Genomic DNA, 22,195 nt, shown 5'->3' with positions numbered 1-22,195 from the left:
TATACCTCCTGCTGTGAGTGGAATAACCAAACATGCCTGCTTTGGAAGAACAGTAAACACTTGTACCTGCTAAGCCATCTCTCCAGCCCATGGTTTTATTTCTTACACAAGACACTGTGAAATCTATCTTCTATGAGTGTTTTGTTATCACTTCCCACCTCAATACCCAATGGATGGCACCTCAGAACATAGTTCTGCACAAGCTACATACAACATCTTGCTATTTGAACTCCCCATTCTATAAACACTCAAATATTCCAAACCTGGAACTATCTGTCCATAATTCATTAAAAATATCTGAACATCACATTCTGGCCAATAGATTTAACATGAGCTGTCCAAGATTGAAATACACCAGAACTGAAATTCATCCAGAACACCGGAGCGCACAGCTCTTCCCAGACAAAAATCTCAGAGATACCCTATGATAAAGAAGATTTATGAGCAGTGTGCTACTTGATGTTTGGTAGCAGCATGGACTTAGAAACTTGCCAACGTTTTGGAGGTAAGCATAACTCTTGCTGGTATCCTGCCACATTCAAAATCCAAATGGAGTGGAGTCAACAGCCAAAGCTGTGGTGGTGGATCCTACCCATGACTGCTAAACATTTTAAAAAGATTCAGACAAAAAGACCTCTAAATGGGTCTCAATGGATTTGATCATATACATAAGCTTGAGGGAAGGAGGATAAAGGGTAGTGTCATAAACTAAAATTAATTTAAAAATATTAAACTGAGATTCATTTTTTGAGTTTGGGTATAGAGTTTATTTACTGGGTTATGGAGGGGAAAGGGAAAAGTGGAAAAGGAACAAGGGGGAAGAAGAGAGAGTCAGAAAGAGAGAGGGATGGAGAGAGAGAGAAAGGGAGAAAAGAGAGAGATGGGTCAACAGAGAGAGGAAGCAGCTACCTCTTTAGAAGAGGGAAAAGAGAGAGAGATTCGTGAAAAGAAATAGAGTAATAAAAATTATAATAAGCCACATAAAAATGAAAAATATACAGAGTCTAGATTATGTGTACTATTGCACATAATCTATTGACATTCCAGACTCTTTGGATATAAGGGTGATAGAAAATTGAATGGTAATTATGACAAACACTTAGTCTCTCTTTGGGAAAAAAAGGGCATAGACTCAAATCTGGCTACTTCCTGTGGACACGGGGTGGCGTGGGGAAGGGGAGAGCCAGGTGTCCACATATAGGAGGAGGTGTGGCTGGAAAGGCATCCCATGAACTGTCATCCTGGAGAAGGCAGGCATCTGTTCCTTGGGGGAGATGAGAAGGCAGGTGTCTAGGAAAAAAATTGTTATCACTAAAGATGAGTGTGCCAGAATGAGGAGCAGGTATGCCCTTCATTGTGGCATCCTGGAAAACTGGAGTGTGGAAGATCCTGTCTGTTGGACAGACCAAGTTTCCTGAGTAGGTGCCTGGTTGAGCCTGGAGAGATGGTACCAGCATGGGTGTCCCAAGAGCTTGGCAGCCGAGGGGTTGTTGAGCATTACTGTGTCAGGTCCTGTCCATTGAGGTTCAAGAGACCTAGGAGTTAAGTGTTTGAGGAGTACTCTGTCCTCTGGGGATAGCAGGGCAGGTTTAGGGGCATTAGGGTCCACTGGTGTCAACTGTCAGCATGTGTATGGAGAAGGGACCTTAAAAGAGAGAGGTAGGGTAGGTATCCTGCCGGTGGAGGAGTTTGAACTGGGAGGTGATGGTTAAGGAGAAAGGGCCTGCCATAAAGCAACTCAAAAGGGCTCAGGCCCATAGGGGAACGGGTGGTGGCTGGCCCTGAGACTAGTCACGGCAGTGAGAAGAAGGGAGGGCCAAGATCACCTGAGTTCAATGGAGAGCTTGGTTAGTTGTTGTTTGATGTGTCCCATTGACCAGGATATGTTGAGAGCTTCTGACATGAGCTCCATGACCCTGAGCCATCATACCTCCTGTTTCCCTGGAGACCGAAATGCTTCTATCCATCCTATAAAAGTGTCCACAAGTGTTAAGAAACTTTGTTGGTTTTGCCGTTTTCTTTGATCAATGAGTCTATTTCCTCTATTGTATCCTGATATTCTTTCTTCTATCTCTTGTATTCTGTTTGTTTACAGGTCTATGTAGTTCCTGTTCATTTACCCAGATTTTCCATATCCCACCATCTTTCAGTTTGTGTTTTCTCCATTACCTCCATTTCGGTTTTCAAGTCTTGAACTGTTTCCTTTACCTGTTTGATTGCTTTTTCTTGGTTTTATTGGGTATCTTTGAGGGATTTATTGATTTCTTCTAACTTTTTTTTCTCCTGTTTCATTTCTTTAAAGGGGTTTTTCACTTCCTGTTTCAGGGTCTCCATCATTTTCATAAGGTTAAAGTCGATTTCTTCTACTTCTTTTGGGTTAGGCTGTTCAAGTGTTCCTGTTGTGTGTTCGCTGGATTCTGGTGTTATCATGTTGCTTTTCAGGTTGGTGGAGGATTTCTTGCATTGACGCCTGCCCATCTCTCCCTTCAAATGAGTCCAGCAGACTCTTGGTCCAATCTTTGCTGTGGCTGATTGTGTACTTGGGGTTTTGTAGTAGGAACTGCGGGCCTGCTTTTCGTCCTGCCAGGATCCTGCACGGCTAGCTTTACACCAGAAATAATTACACGGAAACTGTATTCTTTTAAGCACTGCTTGGCCCATTAGCTCTAGCCCTTACTGGCTAATTCTCATATCCCGATCAACCCATCTCTAATAATCTGTGTAGCCTCAGTCTTACCAGGAAAGATTCAGCATGTCTGACCTGGCGGCTTGCTTCATCGCTTCTGCCTCTGAGAGGAGCTGCCCTGCATCTGAGCTCACTTCCTCTTCCTCCCAGCATTCTATTCTGTTTACTCCACCCACCTAAAGGCTGGCCAATCAAATGGGCCAAGGCAGTTTCTTTATTAGCCAATGACCTTCCTCCATCAGGGTTTTTTCTTGGTCTGCCCTCTCTTAGGTCCCCTCAGCACTGGAGCTGGCTCTCAGATTCCCTCTGCCCTGAAGCAGGCTGAGTTGGGGATCCAAGGACGCCACAGATGAAAAGGGGTGCTTGGGGCAGGCTGGAATGTGATAAAGAAAGCCAGCAGCCAGGAAACACCCTGCTGGATGGACAGAAAAGCTTAGGGAGTTGGAGGGGGCTTGTACTCAGTTTCATTGGTTCATGTGACTCAGGTGCCACTAATTCACCTCTCAGGATCCTCTCAGCACAGGAGCAGGGCATCTTACCAGGCTCCCAGGACCTCACAACAAAAAGGCAGACTTGGGGGGCACGGTGGGGTGGTACAAATAAGCCTCAATGTCAGGGACACTCCCACTGGCTCCCCAATATCTCAGGACAGGAGCAGGCAGAGTTGGGGAATCCAAGTGTCAAGGTGGGAATATAGGCCCCTGCCCCTCCCATCTATTCCAGCCCCCATGCTTGGTCTGGACAACAAATCTCAGGGAGGGGTAAGGACCACTCCTCAGGGTATTTAAATGAACCCCAAAATAGGAACACGTGGTCTCCCTTTCTTCCTCCTGGGGGTCTGGTTCCCACGGCTTCTTAGTTCCCCCTTGGGGCCACCCGAGAGTGCAAAACTCCCATTAAACCTGGATATTACTTAATTTGGCTTGTTTTGATTCAGCTTGATTGGGAATTTTGCGTAGGCTGGGAGATCGCATTAGGAAATATTCCTAATATTTTGGAAGTTCCGCCGAGCAAGGTAGGCCCTTTCCATGTGGCAGGCCACCTGTTGAAAGGCCCCTAGTCTACATTTCGAGCTCTCTACACTATGTTTAAAGCCAGCTTCTGGGCCACAGTGGCTGTGTCTTGGTGAGTCCCTTTTCTTGTCTATGCTATAGGGTTTGGGGGGACCCATTTGTACTTATTTATGTCGTTTTTGGATTCCTGCTGAAGTTCTGAGCTTATGCCAGGAATTCGAGTCCCAGGTTGTGGTCAATTCTGCTTGACTGTGCTTTCCTGAGGTGGAGATGTGTTTGTTTCGGGACTCTGGTTATCCAATCTCCGCGGCCCCTTTTGGACCTAAAAGCCATCTTGGTGGACATGCTAAAATGGACATAGGCCACGTGGTATGGCATATACTCTAAAGTGGGCACTTACAGTTTAAAGCCAGTTTCTCTGTTGCCCCTGTAAGCCTCTTACAAAAATCTTTTTAAATTGATCCTGTCTGATACAAATGAACAGAGCTTACATATATATGTCCATGGTTTTTGGTCTCTGTGCTCTTGACCCCCACTTAGTAAGCCCTGTCTCACAGCACCAGAGGCACTGGCCCCTCCTCCACTCCCTCAAGTCCACACTTTCCAACCCGCTCCTGTGTAGCAACATTCTTTCCCCTCCCTTCCCAATTTGGAGGTCAAAGGTCAACTTCCACCTTCCCCTCCCCCTCCTACCTCACTGCTCCACTCCTGGACCCCTCTGTGCACTGGGCTAGCCCCTCCCATGCTCCCTTTTCTCTTCCAAATCTCTCTCAGGTAGAAAAGCAGCTAGGTTCCTTTCTACTAATGATTCTGCTTCCTCAGTCAGTACCAGATATTAGGAAAGAGTTTAAAAAAAAGGTTGATGATGGTCCCCAAACTCCTATACGGTAATTGGTGAAAATGGCCTTTAACGTTTTGAATGCCCAAGAGGAATCAGCTGAGTCTTCCCGAAAGACAAAGCTACAACAATCTACAGGCCCAGACCCTAGCAGCTGCCTTAAGGAAGGGGAACAAGGGAAGCCAACTGCAGGGTTCTATCAAGTGTGGTCATGTGGCACGATATGGCACAACACTTGCTGCAAGGTTGTGTCCTATCTGCTAGCAACCTAGACACTAGAAATCACAATGCCCCCATGTGGTCTTGTCCGCTATGCAAGTCATGGCCTTGTGAGGCCTGCAGTGTATGTGTTTGGAACATCAATCAAAGATTCAGAATATTCAGGCTTTAAAGTGTTCCTATAATTCCTATCAATTACCTGATGTGTTACTCTGGGCAATGAATTATTGTGGCCATTTTGGGAAAGCCATGTGACTGATGTCTGCTGCATCGAGTTTCGAAATTTTCACCCAATCATTAATTTAAAAAACTAAAGTTTTTGTTCACTTGGGGCTTGGTGAAGGTGAACAATCCTCTGTGATATTTGTCTGACACTGTTTAAAAACAGCTCGTGTTTTTCAGTGGCTACGTCATGTTTATTATTATTTGTTCACACACATATGCCTAGACACAGTGACAAATCTTCAGGATTCCACATGGATAATTCCACACAGGAGTGTGCCAGTGCACATACAATCACAGGACAAATGAAAACACTGACATGCAAACCCACTCAGAATCCCATTGATCGATCACATTGGGTCACAAAATACTGGTTTTCTAAGAATCATAAAAAACAATTATTTCAAATAATAATGGATATAGTTCAGCATCGATCTTCAGTCAAGTAGACTCCCTATATCATAGAAAGGGCCTGAAAGTTTATAAAATTCTTTAACACTTAAAATAATAATTTTTTAAAGGCAGGCATGGTGGTACATGCCTGTAGTCCCAGCACTTGGAAGGTGGAAGCAGAAGGATTGGGAGTTCAAAGTCATTGTCAACTATATACTGAATCCAAGGCCAGGCTGGCCACATGAGAACTTGTTTCAAAAATAAACACTTTACAAATGTTAGTCATTTTGGACATGAAACAGGATACCACACAGGCAGTGCTCTAGAGAGGCCTCCTACTCCAGGCTCTCAGGTCAAGTAGGACATGCACTCCAGATGTCCAGAAAGTGAGACAGAGCTGGCAGGCTTTGGTGGCAGGCGGGAACTAGGAGACTGTGGTCCTCTCTCTCCATTATCACCTGAAAAGAAAAGGAAAAGCCAGAGTCAGATTTCATACATGTCTCTACGCAGTAAGCCCTCACTCCTTGGTGCCGCACCGAATCAGTGATTTGTCACTGAAACCAGAAGCAAACACCCCCCCATATCTCTGATCTTGGCTATACCGTTTCTCAGTCAGGGTCACCACTATTTCTGTCAATCCTGAGGTCTACATATAGGATTCTCCCCATATCAGAGATGTGCTGTCTCTTCACACCCCTCCCCATATTTTCTGACCCAGCCTGCATCACCCGCTCTGCCAGACCTCTGTGAGAAGCTAGGTCTCCAGCTTCCTTCACTGTCCTTTGTTCTTGGATGTCCACCACCCAAAGTGGCTTCCCACTAACACACTTCATCAGGGTCTTTGTTTAGGCTTCTCATCGGGGCTCAGCCTTCCCGTCCAGCCTCCCCAACTATGCCATTTCCCTCTGAGCAGTGACCACATGGAGCAGTGAGCGTGTCGGGAAACATTCCAACTGGAAAGCATCCAAGCTACAAGGGAAACCCTTGAAGATGTCGGCATGATCTTGTTCCATTGCAGACCCTTATCCTCCATGCATGTCCTCCCAGTCTTCCTCAGTCTCCAGTGGACAGAAGATATTGCCATGGGCTGTGACATATTACACCTAGTTCTATTCCTTCCCTTGACATGCCCTTGAAGGCGCCCAATAAGACTTGGCCACCTTGGACGGGGGCTCAGTCTACAGGGGCCTTTTGTAGTCGCCTTGGTGCTGGTGGTTTTGTTTTTACTTCAGGTCCTGCCCATTTGCTGTTGAGCGAAAACACTTCAGAACTGGGGATTCACCGAGAAGACCCTGATTTCCATCTCTCACGTTGGACTGAGCATCTGAAATGTCTGACCCAAGAGGTCCAATATCCAGATTTCCAGGGATTACCACAACCAGTTCACCACAACCCTTCCAATTTCCCAACGTCCCCTACCCCATGCTCCATCTTGGAGAAGACAGCTACCTGGCATGCTGCCACGATGTTGCAGAGAGGCAGAAACGCAAGGATCCTTAGAAGAGTTTTTCAGGGCCAACAGGGCCTCTGCAGCCTCCAGCGTCCTCTGCCACTCTAAGAGAGCAACAACAGAATCCTGCTTGGTGGCATTAGGGACCTGCAAAGGAAATGGCGTCAGATAATGGCATCTGAGAAACCACACCTCCTCCCACTAACACAGGTGCCCCTTTAAGTGCCCAGTTCCCTCCAGCACCCACTCCCACCCTAGGCTTTTTTGCTCTTCCCATTCACTAAGCTCATTCCCTCCCAGGGACCTGGACGCCACTACTTTGCCAGGACCTGTGGCTGCAGAAGAAGAGGGCCAGGGGTAGCACTGTGTTGCAGGGTCACACTTGAAAATCTAGAAAAAAGGAGAGGAGAGGCCAGGGAATGAAACCCTCTAATGGAAACCTACTACTAGAAGACTTGGCGCACCAGGGGTTTTCAAACCAGGCTGGGGAAATCTGAACGACTCCAAGATGTTTGTCCTTTTCAACCAGAAACCTTCTTGGCCTGTTTCCTTTAAAAACTTCTATATTTTTCTTGAAATACTAATTGCTACCAGATCTTTCTTTCCTGTGCTGCAATGAAGATGACAAAGAACCCAAAGACACTATGCTCTAATCTGCAAAGCAGCCAGAAAGATGGGAGCCCCTCCTTTTTCAGGTACTGGCTCTTGCTTCCATTTTGCCCAGTCCCCAGTGGTTATGAAGTGATGAGTCAGTCTCTGTTCAAATGGTGTCTAAAAGACAGGGAGCGTGACAAATGCCAATACCTCCTGTGACTGTATGAGCAGATCTGCGTCTCTGGAATGCTATATGACTCATAATGGAGTCCCAGCTAACTGGAGACTCTCTAATTTGGCATCAAAGCCCAGGGAGATGGCTGGTTCCTGCCCTTTGTCTGCAGACACACTGCCTGGCAATACTGCCCCTATATACCCACACATGAAAAGGGCTGCATGGCATTTGGATTCCTTGGACAGTAACTCAATATGACCTTAGCTGATTGGGTAATGTAAGCAAATATGCCAGTGACCCTAAACATTGAACCAGATCTGCACCTTGATGCTGGTCTCTGGAGGGAGTCTGTTTCCCAGGAAGCTCTGTGACTCTGTCTTTCTCCCCTCTCCCCCACTGAGATGCAAATGAGAGGGGAACCCACAATGAAGGACAAGCCAGGCCTTTCTCTAGGAAGTCTTCTCTATTGCCTTTAGCATTCCTTTAGGCCTCTATAGCACTCCCCATCATGACCCCATTTTCCAACCGAATCTTCTCTCACATCCATCTGTTGTGATATGGAACAACAGCCCAGGCTCACTGAGGGCTTACTATGTGGTACACCTTCTTGTACTTCTCTTGTCAATGTTTTAAATGTAGCCTGTTTTGCCGGAGTGGCTACCGGAAAACATGGACTTGGAAAGATGAAATCACTCATTGAAGCCCTCAAGATTAGGAATTCTCAAGGCCAATTGCCCTCTCTTCACTCCTCCTTCTGAGATGATGCCTCCTCCTCCTCCTCACCTCCTCTTCTCCTATTACATTTCTTCTTCCTTCTCCTCTTTGTCCTTTCTCATTTGCCTATCTCCCATGGCACCAACCACAGTGCTGAACATGGAGTAACAAAGATACAGCTGGCTTTAGGGCCGTATTCAACTCACCTTTTGAACCTGACAGATGGATCACGAGGTGCCCGGGAAAAAGAAATCGTTGGTTGCTGCTCCAATTTCACTGGAACATTGGGCAGAATTGCCCATTCTCTCTGCTGGCTAGGCGCATGAGTTCCCCGAGAACTTCCCTGCTGGAGTAGAGACAATAGTAGGAATTTGGGTACCCGGCCTACCATGAAAAGAGGAGAGATGAGCATGTTGTCGGATGACTACAGCAACTCAGAATGTCAGAACTTGAAGCCCTTGAAGATCATCGAGGCTTACCTTTAATTTTAATTTTCAGTTCACACTAAAATCCAGGAAGATGCAGTTAAACCTGAGCTCACATGGTAAATCACGGCCGATGTGGGGATGGAACACATGACGTTAGGACACAGTACAAGGGTTCAGGGGGAGCTACTGGAAGCACCTCCCATAAGCACCAGAGTCTCCTTACCTCCTGTGGAACTTTGTGGGACCTGGCCTCACTCTTGTGCACAGTGCTCTCCTGTCCATCTGTAAAACACCAGGCACAGCTTACATAAGCCTCACTGACACCATCCTTCCAAATATTCCGGCCCCATTTGGAGGCCTTGCCATACTATGCCTCTTTCCCAACTCTGGGGTTCCTTTCTTTTTCTAGTGAATGGCCGCTGTGGAGCCTGATGCAGGAGGGGCAGGAGAACACTCTGGGCTAAGTAGCAAGACAGTGTCTCAAAGAAACAAGCTTACCACTCGGCAACAAATGTCTACCTACATAAAATATAAGCAAGGGATGTGGACATGTCTCCAAAGCATTTAATTCCTAACACTGGTTTGATGAGCGATTACCAACGGTCCCACTGCAATCTCAAGACAGGGATGCTGACAGAATTGCTCATGTTCCCTCCACCTAAATTCAGGTTCCTTCGCTAACCAAAGACACTCACTGCGGCTTTCTGCTACACCAGCCAGCTTCTTGCCATGCTTGTAGAATTTAGGGGCAACAGCCATATTCTTTATCATTCCTTGATCCAGGTGCCTCTTCAGCCCTGTCCTCTGCTCTTTCTTTGAGGCGCTCACAGCAGGCAAGGGCCCATGCTGTTCCCTAGTGAAGGATTGAAGGAACCAGGTTAGCAATGTGGAAAAGGCCTGATCCTAACCTTGCCGACATGACACTCACAAGAAGGCAGTGCCCTGTGACATCTGCGGCGTGGAAGAGGCAGAAATGCTTTTTATCCCTGCTTTGGGTAGTGATGCAGTGCTTGTAGAAGCTGTACGAGTGGCCTATAGGCCTTCTGAAGGAAAATTCTTTCCCCCGGGGAGCTCCAGTCTCATGCCCACTGTTACATGTGGAGTCAGAAAAGCAGCGGGGTACAGCAGGTATGAGTTATGTTGCATGGCTTTAGGGTCAGGAGTGGGGGTGAGAGTAGCACCTGGGTCCCCCATCTCCAGGTTACTTACTCTGTCCTTAGAAAACTACAGCTTCAGTAACTGGGACTTTTCTCTCTATTGTGCTCACTGTTGGAGTAAGCTTTCACTTCCTCCTTTCCCTATGGCTTTCTCAATTTCCACCTAGGCCTTCTTATATAGTCCCCTTCCCAAAGTCCCACATGCACGAAGCTCTTCACGGTCTCACAGATGTTCAACCTGATCATGAGATTTTCTGTTTATCTTCTCTTCTCACAATCCATTTTCAGGCCCAGACAGTCCTGCATCTTCAACAATCACTACACTCCATCCATTCTGTCGCATCATTAATTGTCTTCCTCATGGCCTTCATTCTTTCACTTCCGGCCTGGGATTTTATGCCCCATGCTCTCAGACAGGAGTCTCATGAATGCCTTCTTTCCCTTAACTTTCCATTAAGGTTGTTTGCACACTTAACCTCAATCTTGATTACCACCTGGATCCCCCTTTACACTGACTGTCCTCTTGCTTCTCATAAGGAATCACATTAGGCTACTCAAGAGGGTGAGGCAGGGGGATCAGAAGTTCCATACCATTCTGGGTTAACTAGGGGACATATCTCAAAACAAAAAAAGGTATCATTCCACAATACAAAACGTACATGAGATGTAAGCAAAGGACAGAAATGGACAAATCTCTAAAGCATACAAATGGCCAAGTGAAATATGAGCAAGGAGGTCAAGAGCACGATGGGGACACCCACTGAAATAGTTTACCTCAGATAATGGGAGCTCACCAACTCCAGCCAGACAGGGAAGGAGCCAGATTACTACCATACTAGACCCTCTGAATGTGGGTGACACCAGGATTTATCCCTACAGCTTGTACTGGCTTTTTGGGAGCCCATTCTCTTTGGATGGATACCTTGCTCAGCCTAGATAGAGTGGGAATGTCCTTGGACCTTCCCAAAAGCAATGTGCCCTGAATCCTCTGAGAATTGCGGGGTGGGGGTGTGCAGTAGGTGATAAGGTGGAGGGAATGGAAGAAAGGGAAGGATTGGGAATTGGGATTGGTATCTAAGTGAAAAAAGACAGTTTGTGTTTCAAAAAACAATACAACTAAAAATAGTAAGTGGTCATAAACTTGAGCGAGAGTGAAGTGGATATGGGAGGAATTTAGGTGGAGAGGTAGGGGTGAAAATGATGTAGCCAAACTACTTGATGTGGAATTCCCCTCTGTATGCTGTGAATACCATTGGTTAGTAAGGCAACTGGCTTGGCCTGATAGGGCAGAGTAGAGCAAGGCAGGGAATATTAAACTGAATAATTTTTAATAACAAGTCTTATGGTTGGACTCAGGAGATGGCTCATCAAGTGAACATGCTTGCCATACAAGCCTGACAACCTGAGTTTGATCCCCCTGGGCCCAGATAAAGGCCTGATGAGGTGTCCTGGAAGAGAAATCCCAGAACACTTGTGGTGAGATGGAAAGCGGCCCTGGAAGCTTCCTTTCTGCTAGCTAGCATTTACAGTACTAGAAGGTACTATGCAGGCTGCTGAGAGAAAGATCTCCTCAATGTTCTTACCTAGCTGTGAACCCTGTGAACTGCAGAAATGACCACCATAGCAATATATGTCCCTGGGTACGATAGTAAAAATGTGTTACTGGGAGAAACTGCTTTCTGGTTCGATTTAAGGCCTGCAAATCTGGCCAAGAATCCATGGTTGGGGAGCTCAAGGTCCCAAGGTAAATCTACTAAAATTATTTTACTGACTTGACATAGTAGGCCTTATTCTTTAAATTTGTATATTTCAACCCATAGATTAGTGCATCTCCCAGACCCCGTCAGAGAATTGTCTGTCTTTGAACAGTGAATGGCGATTAACTAAGAAACCTGTAACCATGCACCGTGTAGAGAACAAGTGATTATGGGATGCTACGTCACAAATGGGACATCTATGTCATACACAGCCCCAAGGCTATCCCTGGAAGAGGGGGAGGAAACATAAGACTCAGTGGTGGAGGAGGACAAGAATGAAATAATGTCGTCAGGACATGCCAGGACTGCTGCGTCCATGAACTCACAGCAGCTGTGGCTGCCCACGCAAGACCTGCACAAAAGGAAGTCAACACTTGACTATGAGGCAGGAAGGAGTTCACGAGCACCCATCTGTAACTGAGGTGTTATGGAGGTTTTGATGGCTTCTGGGGAAGGAAGAGTCAGGATTACTTTTAAGGCTGTGGCTACTGGTAAGGTGACCAAGCTCGGGTAGATGGCCCTATCCCCAGAAGTATTGGGAGAGCACAAACTGGAGCCAATGGGTTATGAAAACAAACAAACAAAAGGATAGTACTAGAGAGATGGCTCAGCAGTTACGAGTGTGCACTGCTTTTGTAGAAGACCCAAGTTCAAATCCCAGCATTCACAACAGGAGGAAATTGTTCATAATCTCTAACTCCATCTACAGAGGATCCAACATCCTCTTCTGGCCTTCTTGGGCATCAGCAGACACATGCAAAAGGCCCCATGTACATATTATATTAATAGAAAATCTAACAAAATAAAAGGTAAGAACTTGGGGAGGTAGGGGTGGGCTTGGGAAGAGTTAAGGGGAGGAGTTGAGGGTAAATGTGATCAAAACACATTATATGAAATTCTCAAAGTATTAATAAAAGTATTAAAAATATAAAGCAGCACAAGAAGTATTACAGACAAGTATTTCTCATGAACATAGATGCAAACCTCTCATGAAATGTTAGCAGTTTGAATCAGTGTATGAAAAAACATTCATTAACAAGCACAGTTTACTCTAGGAATGCAAGACCATTTTACTATTAATTTTTCTTGGCTTTAATTACTTCTGTGTGTGTGCATATTCTACCTGCCTGTATGTATGTGCACCATTTGCCTGGTGTCCTCGGAGGTCAGATGAGGGCACCAGATTCCCTGGAAGTGGAGTTCCAGTTGGTTATGAGCCACTATGTGGGTTCTGGGAGTTGAACCCAGATTCTCTGCTGGAGTAACAAGTGCCCATAACTACTGAGCCATCACTCCAGTCCCTAGTTTGACACTTAAATACCACAAATAAAGCTAGCCTGGTGGTGCATTCCTGTAATATTATTACCACAAAAGAAGCTGCAGCAAGTGGAACACCAAAGGTTGGAGGCCAGACTGGGCTACACTGTGAATTCCAGCACTTCGTCTCCTACAGAGTAAGACTGTATATAAAAAGAAAGGGCAGGAAAAGAAATCCATGAATGAATTTTACTGTATTAGTGGGATAAGAGAGGAGTGGTCACTAAGATGTGTGTCAGAAAGCGGATGTGATTATCTGAAAACTCCAGTGATAAAAAAAATCAAAAAGAAGGTATGCTAATTTAGGAACAAAGGGGAATATTCTTAATCCCATAATATCTATCTGAGATGTCTCCAGCTAATTCCTTGGGCAGCTGAGGATAGGGAGCCTGAAATGGCCCGATCCAATGGCCATACTGATGAATATCTTGCACATCACCATAGAAACTTCATCTAGCGATGGATGGAGATAGAGACAGAGACCCACATTGGAGCACTGGACTGAGCTCCCAAGGTCCAAATGAGGAACAGAAGGAGGGAGAACATGAGCAAGGAAGTCAGGACTGAGAGGGGTGCACCCACCCACTGAGACAGTGGGGCTGATCTATTGGGAGCTCACCAAGGCCAGCTGGACTGGGACTGAAAAAGCATGGGATAAAACCAGACTCTCTGAACATGGCAGACAATGAGGGCTGATGAGAAGTCAAGGACAATGGCACTGGGTTTTGATCCTACTGCATGTACTGGCTTTGTGGGAGCCTAGTCTGTTTGGAGGTTCACCTTCATAGATGTGGATGGAGCGGGGAGGACCTTGGACTTCCCACAGGTCAGGGAACCCTGACTGCTCTTTGAACTGGAGAGTGGGGGGAGGGAGATGGCAGGAGCAGGAGGGAAATGGGAGGAGGAGAGGAGGTGGAAATTTTTAATTAAATAATAAAAATAATTACATTAAAATAAAAAAAACCAAAGGAAAAACAAAGTCTACAGGAAATGTTTCATGGTGAAATGGTAAATACACTTCTACTAATTTTTATGATTTCACACAAAATAATGGGCCTTATGACATTTTCACAATGGTATACTACACTTTGCTCACATTGACCCCCATTACCTTCTGCTGTTCCCTGTCCATTGAGTCCCCTTCATCCACATAGAAAGGATCCCTTGTACTTCCATGTCCGGCATACTCACCCTTATCACATTTACAGTGAAGGGTGGATTCCTCACATGCAAAAACATATGACACCTATCTTTATTTTTCTCTATTACCCTCTTTTCACTCCCTTGGCTTTCCCTTCTTCCCTCAAATGCTCTCACTTCTACCTTGATGTACGGTCTAGGTTGTATTGTCACAGAAAACACGTGATAACGGAAAGACAGAAATTTCCAGTCAATATTTAAGAAATGTGGCAGAATGTTGCTCCAGATCCTCACCACATGCACCCAGCATCATTCTTTAAGCCATAGCTGGTTCAGTCAGGCACGGAATGTAGACAGAGGCACGGAGATTCAAAACGAAAAGGGAGAAACTTGAGGGAGGGGCAATCTGGGAGAAGTGGAGGTTGGGAAGGAACGTGATAACTGTGTGAAATTTTCAAAGAATACTTTAAAACTATTTCCAGACCCCAGGAAAAGTCATCACCTGGTGGTTGGAAACGGTTTTGGCAAAGCTAAAATATAAACTAGTATGAAAACAACAATAAACTACAAACAAATACACCATAAGGGAATTTTTTAAATGAAAATAACATTAAAATAAATGAAATATCTGTGAAGAATATAGGCACAAGCACTGGAATATTTGTTTACAGAAAACTATTAAAATCTTGTTAATAGAAATTAAAATAAACTATGCTATGCTCACTGTTTAAAGCACTCAAAAGCTTTCCACTCTCTGTAATCATCAACAAAAGGAAAAGTTATTGCTCAAAGTTCTATAGCAGTGCTTACAACACAAAAGGGCCAAGGACATTTGGAAGAGGACAACGATGGAGAATGTCTGAACCCAGGAATTTCACTATCATGCTCCAACACGGAGGTAAGCACCACAGCACGGAGTCACCTTAGGACACACACACCAGTGAGATCAGAGGCAGGTCACAGACAGCACTACAAAGGCTCCACGATAATTCTATTAGGAAATGGGACAGAAAAAGTGGATACCCTGAGGGGAAAAAAGTAAAGATCGATGGCTCCAACAGATTCCAAGATGTAACCCAAAGTGAATCTCGATTCTAAGAGTAAACTGCTAACCTTTAATACCTACGACCTGAGGACTGTCCTGCACATTGTACACGCTCTGCAGTCCCCAAATACTTTCCATCATTCACCAGAAGCAGACACTCAGATATGCGGGTAACCTGCACACAGCAAACACATCAGAGAGAAGAAGTAGGGTCCAGGCCTTCCTGCCTCAGAGCGCCATGCCCAGACCTTGTTCTCGAATTTTATGAATGATTTGGACCATGCACCAAGAGAGCGCCATGAGAAACCTCACAGTCCTAACTAAACGGGGCAACCACAGACAGGCCTCAGGAGCACTTTTGTCAGTGGAAACCCCACGCACAGGGAACTCACCATGTACCCGAAGACCTCGGCATTTTCAGTTCAGCCTGCAGAACTTCATTCAGGCTGCTGAGCTGGCCAGAGTGAAGGTGAAATGCAGAGGAAGAAACAGAAAGTTCTGGGGGCGGGAGTTAGGACGAAGGCCATGCACCAGAAATGTATCTACTGGTTGAGCACAATGTACTGAACTGAAAGCAGGGAGGAATCATGGGCAGGAACAATGGGGCTTAGTGCTGTGGAGGGGTGGAGATTAGGGCTATGAAGGGGGCAGGTCTCAGTTCCACAGCCAGCACAGCGGGGACCTCAGGAGAACTGTGGATAAATGTCCTGAGTGGGGCGTCACTCTCTAGGAAGATGATATTCTTTCCCTTCTTTCCACACCCTGGGCAGGTGAGTTTCATGTTCATGTGCTCTGGAACATCCTCCAGGGATAACGGGGTTCATCAGGTCAGGGCACCCAACTTCTCCATCCTCAGCACCTCAAGCAGTAGTGCAGATACACATCGCAGTTCCCACATGAGGTAATGAACAGCAGTCATGAGGGACCGCAAACATGAGGTCTCAACTCTCTTTTTCAGACTGTGAGAAACCCACAACAATACTTCCAGGAAGGTATTGTCTTTGCTCACAACATGAAGAACTCATCCAATGGCCCAAGGGGAAATGGGAAGGCTGCTTCTCCGAGAAGGCCCTGGAAGGGTCGGTTCCAGAGAGCCCTGGCACGAGTGTCCAAGTTCTTCAGGTGAGGGCTCTGAGCTAGCCTGCCTCTTACCACTCACAGCAAGCTGCAATGACTCTCTCCCTCTCCCCTAGAGAACACCCCAGCCCTCCTCTCCATTCCCACAGGGCTTCTGAGGGTCCACTTGTCTCTCTGTGTCCTTCTCAGGAGAGGCCGCCAGACAGAAAAAGGCTGGGTCCACTGGGGTCCGAGAACGGGGCCATGGCCTTAGCTGCCCACGCCCTTGCCCTCCTGAGAATCTTGTTCAGTATGGTTGAAATAAAGGCCATCATGCTTTACAATGTTTTGGCTTCATTATATTTTATTTATTTTTCGTACTGACATCAACTTAAGATGTGCTGGGAGATGATGTCTTGGTGATGGGGGTGGGATGTCTTGGAGGGGAGAGCAAGTGTCTTTCTGAGTTCTCTAAGGACATCAGGTCCCCCTCTGAGGCAATGACACTTGCTCCCGTCTTTGAAGCAAAGCAGTCTCACTCAAAACTGTTTCTTTCTCACAGCTGGCACCTCTGACCCCCATATTCCATACACCCAGGAGGAGCAGCTTGCAGGCCTCTCCCCTTGTAGTCTATGCAGACTTCATAGCTGACAAGTCTGGAGCAGAGACTATGGGGAGGGACGCATACACAAAGAATATGTGGAGCCCCTAAAAGGGCTTTAGATTTGTGCTCAAAACACCACCCAAGCGCCCACAGCTCCTCGAGATAAGACAGGGGCCAAAAAACAGCCTTGTTTGTCTCTACTACGCAAGGGCACTCTCCACGTTATGAGGGTTTCTTGTCTTCCTAGGGCGACCCTGAAAGGTCCTGAAACATTTATCCCAGGGCAAGGCTGCATTGAGGATAAAACACAACTCATCTTTAACCTTAGGCAGTTTTACTGACCTATACAATGTATTTTCACTACAGGAAGACTTAAATAGGACAAAGAAAACACAAATACCCCTTCCCTTTCAAATGACAGTCTCCTGTATGCTTCAAACTAATGGAGTAAAAAAAAATGCTTGACCAGGACCAGTTGTGAGAAACCATTGTCTTTCCTTGCTGAGAAGGGGTGAGTCCTTCCTTGCTGAGAGAAGGAAGGGCTTCTCAGAGGCCAGAAAGTGGACAGGGAGACAACAGAATTTCAAGCCTCAAGCCTTCTTCTCTACTTTTGTAGGACAGCCAGCATGGGACCCACAGATAGAGAATAGTTGGAGTTTGTATTGGTTATATTTTTCATTGCTTTCAAAAATAGCTCACAGAAAGAATATATTTTAGCTCACAGATGAAAAGGGTCTAATCCAGGCTGGAGGTTAATGTGGAAGATTTCACATTGGCAGGAGCAGGCAGCCGAGACTCCACAACTGGGAAAAAACAGAATGCATGGAGGAGGGGACACTGGAAATTGCTTTTTCACTTTTATTCGACCCTGGAACCCAGTCCATGTATCAATGCAGTCCACACTCCCGGGCAGTCACTCTCTCCACAGATAAATGTTTCTGGGAACATCCTCCCAGACATCCCCGGAGTTGTGTCTCCCGGTTGGTTCCAAATCCAGTCAAATCGACATCACAGAATCACCATCACCAAGTAGCTAATTCCACTGTGATCAATGTCTTAGAAGTGATCTTTCTGTGGCAGGTCTGATGGGCTGAGCATCATCTCCCCCCACAAGTCCTCTGTCTACTGACTTTGTTCCTGTGATATTGGTTTCTATTAACCCCGTAGACTTAAAGCAAGCTGGGGAGAAGGGGTTTGTTTCAGCATACGTCTTAGGTTCCTAGAATTGATTGAAGACAGACAGAAACTCAAGGCGGGAACTGAAGCAGAGGCCATAGAAAAGGCTGCTTGCTGCCGAGCTTTTATGGTTTTCTCGGGCTACTTTCTTTACTCTGCTTACATAGCACAGGATCCCTTGCCCATGGATGGCACAGCCCCAGATGACTGGGTCCTCTGCCAGCAAGTGTTCATCAAGGAGACCTGCACGCCAGTCTGATGGAAGGATTTCCTCCACTGCGGTTCCCTCTTCTCAGATGACCCCCGTTCGTGTCAAGTAGATCCAAACTCAGCTGAGAATGTGAGCTCTGTGTCACAACTTCTCCAGTCCTAGCCGAACCTCAGGAACAGGCTCGGCCCTTCCAACCCAAAAGAGAATTAGAAGTCTACCTTCCAAGAGAAAGAAAGTCTGCCCAGAGGTTATGCCTTCTGAGTTTGTCAACCTCTCCATGTCCATGTGTGTGAGTGAGAAGGGGGAGTGAGAAGGGAGTGGAGAAGAAAGGGAGAAGAGATAGAAATGAAACAAAGAAACAAATTGGAATAATTGGTGAAATTTGGATCCTCTCAGTAGCTGAGCTAGAACCCAGGAGCAGAGGTGGGATAAAGGCAGCTGGACAGATGCATGAGAAGCCTTCACATCTGTCCCTCCTACCAGACACAGACCCATCCTGCCCAACACCTCCCAAGCTGACTAATCGTGACCACAGAACTAGCTGTCCACTGCCGACACAGGGCTCACTGGGATATCCAGCACTACATTTTGTTCTCCAAATGATATACCTCTGCTACTGATCTCAGCTCTTGCCACAATCACCTAGCATGGTCCTTTTAGGTCAGCAGTCCTCAACCTGTGTGTCTCGACCCTTTGGAGGATACATAGCAAACATTCTACATACCGCATATTTACATTATGATTCATACAGCAGCAAACTTGGAGTTATGAAGTAGAGAATAATTTTATGGTTGGGGTCACCACCAGGTGACGAACTGTACTAAGGGATTACAACATAAGGACGGTTGAGACACACAGTTCTAGGCTTTGCTGGCCCTGTGTCCTGCCTCCCACTCAACAGAACTACAGAGTCCATACTTCCCAGAAGAAGATACTTGCCACTGCCAACCCCAGTCACAAGTGACTCTCTGTACTCTCTCCAAGAGCACTCTCTTCTCCTAGCCTGTGAACTAGGGCAGGGCCAGTGCAAGTGTTGCCACTTCTAAGGGCTCGGCGCTTGTGGAGTTTGAGCCCTGGGTTCTCGCAGCTGTGTCTATGTGTCCCCCTTAGCTTTCTCAAAAATAAAAAAATTCAAAATAAAAATTGTCTGCATGTAGGGTTTCCAAGTGTGTAAACCATTGTGACATGACTATCACCATCAAGCTAAATCCCATCAGTCACCCTCCAGAGTCACCATTATTCTTCTGTGGAGAAAGCATTTACGATCTTCCACCATGCACATTTCCCGTACACAGTGAAGTCGTAAACACATAGATGTTGAACATACCTGTTTGATATATACCTAAATTTATAATTTTGTTTCATAAAGGAAGCAAAAGTAGAAAGTGTTTAAATGGTAAAATAAGTTATATAGAGCTAGCCCAGACTATTTTTTATGCACTCAGTGATCACATTTACAACCTATACATACTTCAAAGCAGGATACCAAGGTATAGGATATATTATATACTTAAAATAAAAAATAAGTTTTGCGGTTTGGCTGTATTTATACCTCTATGTTCACATTGTCATCTCTATGCCACCTTCAGGTCACTGGCAACCACTATTGTATGCTTTCCTTCTCTTGTGTCCTAATGAAATGGTTCCAACCCAATGCCATGCTTGTAGCCAACAGCGTTTGGAAACTATAGTAGTAAGTCATTGATGCCCAAGGGCAGGCTGTCACAAGACTAAGCCTCCCCTAACAGGAAAACTTTCTCTCTCCAGTACTAACTGCACATGTCCCTGTGGAGATGAACAGCTTACAATGAGTGGGTGGCAGTCATACATCTATCAGACAGAAACAGGCTAAGGCCCTCATGCTGCAGCCTATTAGCAACTAGATCCTGTCAACACCTGGTTCACCTTCAGTCCACCTATGAGATCATAGTCAGAGGGCATCTGACACTTTCATTACAAGTAGGTGTCGTTCTATTTAAATTGTTCACTTGGCCCTCCTATACACAAAGGATAAGGAAGCAGAGAGGGAAATCAGAGAAGCATCACCCTTCACGATAGCCACAAATAGCATAAAATATCTTGGGGTAACCCTAACCAAGGAAGTGAAGGATCTATTTGACAAGAACTTTAAGTCTTTGAAGAAAGAAATTGAGGAGGATACCAGAAAATGGAAGGATCTCCCTTGCTCTTGGATTGGGAGGATCAACATAGTAAAAATGGCAATTCTACCAACGGCAATTTATAGATTCAATTCAATCCCCATTAAAAGCCCATCAAAATTCTTCACAGATCTTGAGAGGACATTAATCAACTTTATATGGAAAAACAAAATACCCAGGATAGCCAAAACAATCTTATATAATAAAGGATTGTCTGGAGGCGTTACCATCCCTGACTTCAAACTCTATTACAGAGCTTCAGTATTGAAAACAGCTTGGTATTGGCATAAAAACAGAGAAGTTGATCGGTGGAACCGAGTAGAAGACCCTGATTTTAACCCAAAAACATATGAACACCTGATTTTTGATAAAGGAGCTAAAAGTATTCAATGGAAAAAAAGAGAGCATCTTCAACAAATGGTGCTGGCAGACCTGGTTGTCAACGTGTAGAAGAATGAAAATAGATCCATATCTGTCACCATGCACAAAACTCAAGTCCAAATGGGTTAAAGACCTCAATATCAGTCTGAACATACTGAACCTGATAGAAGAAAAAGTGGGAAGTACTCTACAACATATTGGTACAGGAGATCACTTCCTACGTTTATCCCCAGCAGCACAGACATTAAGGACATCATTGAATAAATGGGACCTCCTGAAAATGAGTAGCTTCTGTAAAGCAAAGGACACTGTCACTAAGACAAAAAGGCAACCCACTGACTGGGAGAAGATCTTCACCAACCCTGCAACATACAAAGGTCTGATCTCCAAAATATATAAAGAACTCAAGAAACTAGACTTTAAAATGCTAATTAACTCAATTAAAAAATGGGACACTGAACTGAACAGAGAATTCTCAACAAAAGAAATTCAAATGGCCAAAAGACACTTAAGGTCATGCTCAACCTCCTTAGCGATAAGGGAAATGCAAATTAAAACAACTTTGAGACACCATCTTACACCTGTCAGAATGGCTAAAATCAAAAACACCAATCATCGCCTTTGCTGGAGAGGGTGTGGAAAAAGGGGCACACTCATTCATTGCTGGTGGGAATGCAAACTAGTGCAACCACTTTGGAAATCAGTGTGGCGATCTCTCAGGAAATTTGGGATCAACCTACCCCAAGATCCAGTAATACCACTCTTGGGAATATACCCAAGAGATGCCCTATCATACGACAAAAGTATCTGTTCAGCTATGTTCATAGCAGCATTGTTTGTAATAGCCAGAACCTGGAAACAACCTAGATGCCCTTCAATGGAGGAATGGATGAAGAAAGTGTGGAATATATACATATTAGAGTACTACTCAGCGGTAAAAAACAATGACTTCTCGAATTTTGCGTGCAAATGGATGGAAATAGAAAATACTATCCTGAGTGAGGTATCCCAGACCCAAAGAGAGGAACATGGGATGTACTCACTCATAATTGGTTTCTAGCCATAAATAAAGGACATTGAGCATATAATTTGTGATCCTAGAGAAGGTAAATAAGAAAGTGAACCCAAAGAAAATCATATAGTCATCTGCCTGGACAGGGGAAGTAGACAAGATTGCCGGGCAAAAACTGGGAACTAGCGAATGAGGTGGCTTGGGGCTAAGGGGAAATGGGATGAGAAACGTGAGAAGGGGAGGATGGCAGGAGCTTGAGGGATTGGGATGGTTAGGATATAGGAAGGATGGATACGGGAGCAGCGAAGTATATATCCTAATTAAGGGAGCCATCTTAGGGTTGGCAAGAGACTTGACTCTAGAGGGGCTTGCAGGTGTCCAGGGAGATGTCCCCTGCTGGTACCTTGGGCAACTGAGGAGAGGGAACCTGAAATGATCCTATCCTATA

General features: G+C 45.5%; 1 protein-coding gene across 1 annotated transcript; it reads right to left on the bottom strand.

Moving 5' to 3' along the window:
* Positions 1-5,719: 5,719 nt before the first annotated feature.
* LOC130868465 (doublesex- and mab-3-related transcription factor C1-like) lies at positions 5,720-14,148 on the bottom strand. Its single transcript, XM_057760681.1, has 7 exons — positions 14,075-14,148; positions 9,428-9,585; positions 8,956-9,014; positions 8,511-8,647; positions 7,151-7,211; positions 6,821-6,968; positions 5,720-5,829 (listed from the first exon to the last, which is right to left on the bottom strand). The coding sequence occupies exons 1-7, from the start codon at positions 14,146-14,148 to the stop codon at positions 5,720-5,722; spliced, it is 747 nt and encodes a 248-aa protein (XP_057616664.1).
* Between the last annotated feature and the right edge of the window lie 8,047 nt (positions 14,149-22,195).

This window comes from Chionomys nivalis, chromosome X, assembly GCF_950005125.1.
Source record: "Chionomys nivalis chromosome X, mChiNiv1.1, whole genome shotgun sequence".
Lineage (NCBI taxonomy): Eukaryota > Metazoa > Chordata > Mammalia > Rodentia > Cricetidae > Chionomys > Chionomys nivalis.
This window is presented reverse-complemented; position numbering and strand designations above follow the sequence as displayed.

Coding starts and splice junctions, on each gene's coding strand:
- LOC130868465 (XM_057760681.1), bottom strand. CDS start 14,148: ATGCCGGACATGGAAGTACAAGGGATCCTTTCTATGTGGATGAAGGGG. Junction 9,586..14,074: donor TGGACAGGGAACAGCAGAAG/GTAATGGGGGTC, acceptor ATCCTTCACTAG/GGAACAGCATGGGCCCTTGC. Junction 9,015..9,427: donor TGGTGTAGCAGAAAGCCGCA/GTGAGTGTCTTT, acceptor GGTGTTTTACAG/ATGGACAGGAGAGCACTGTG.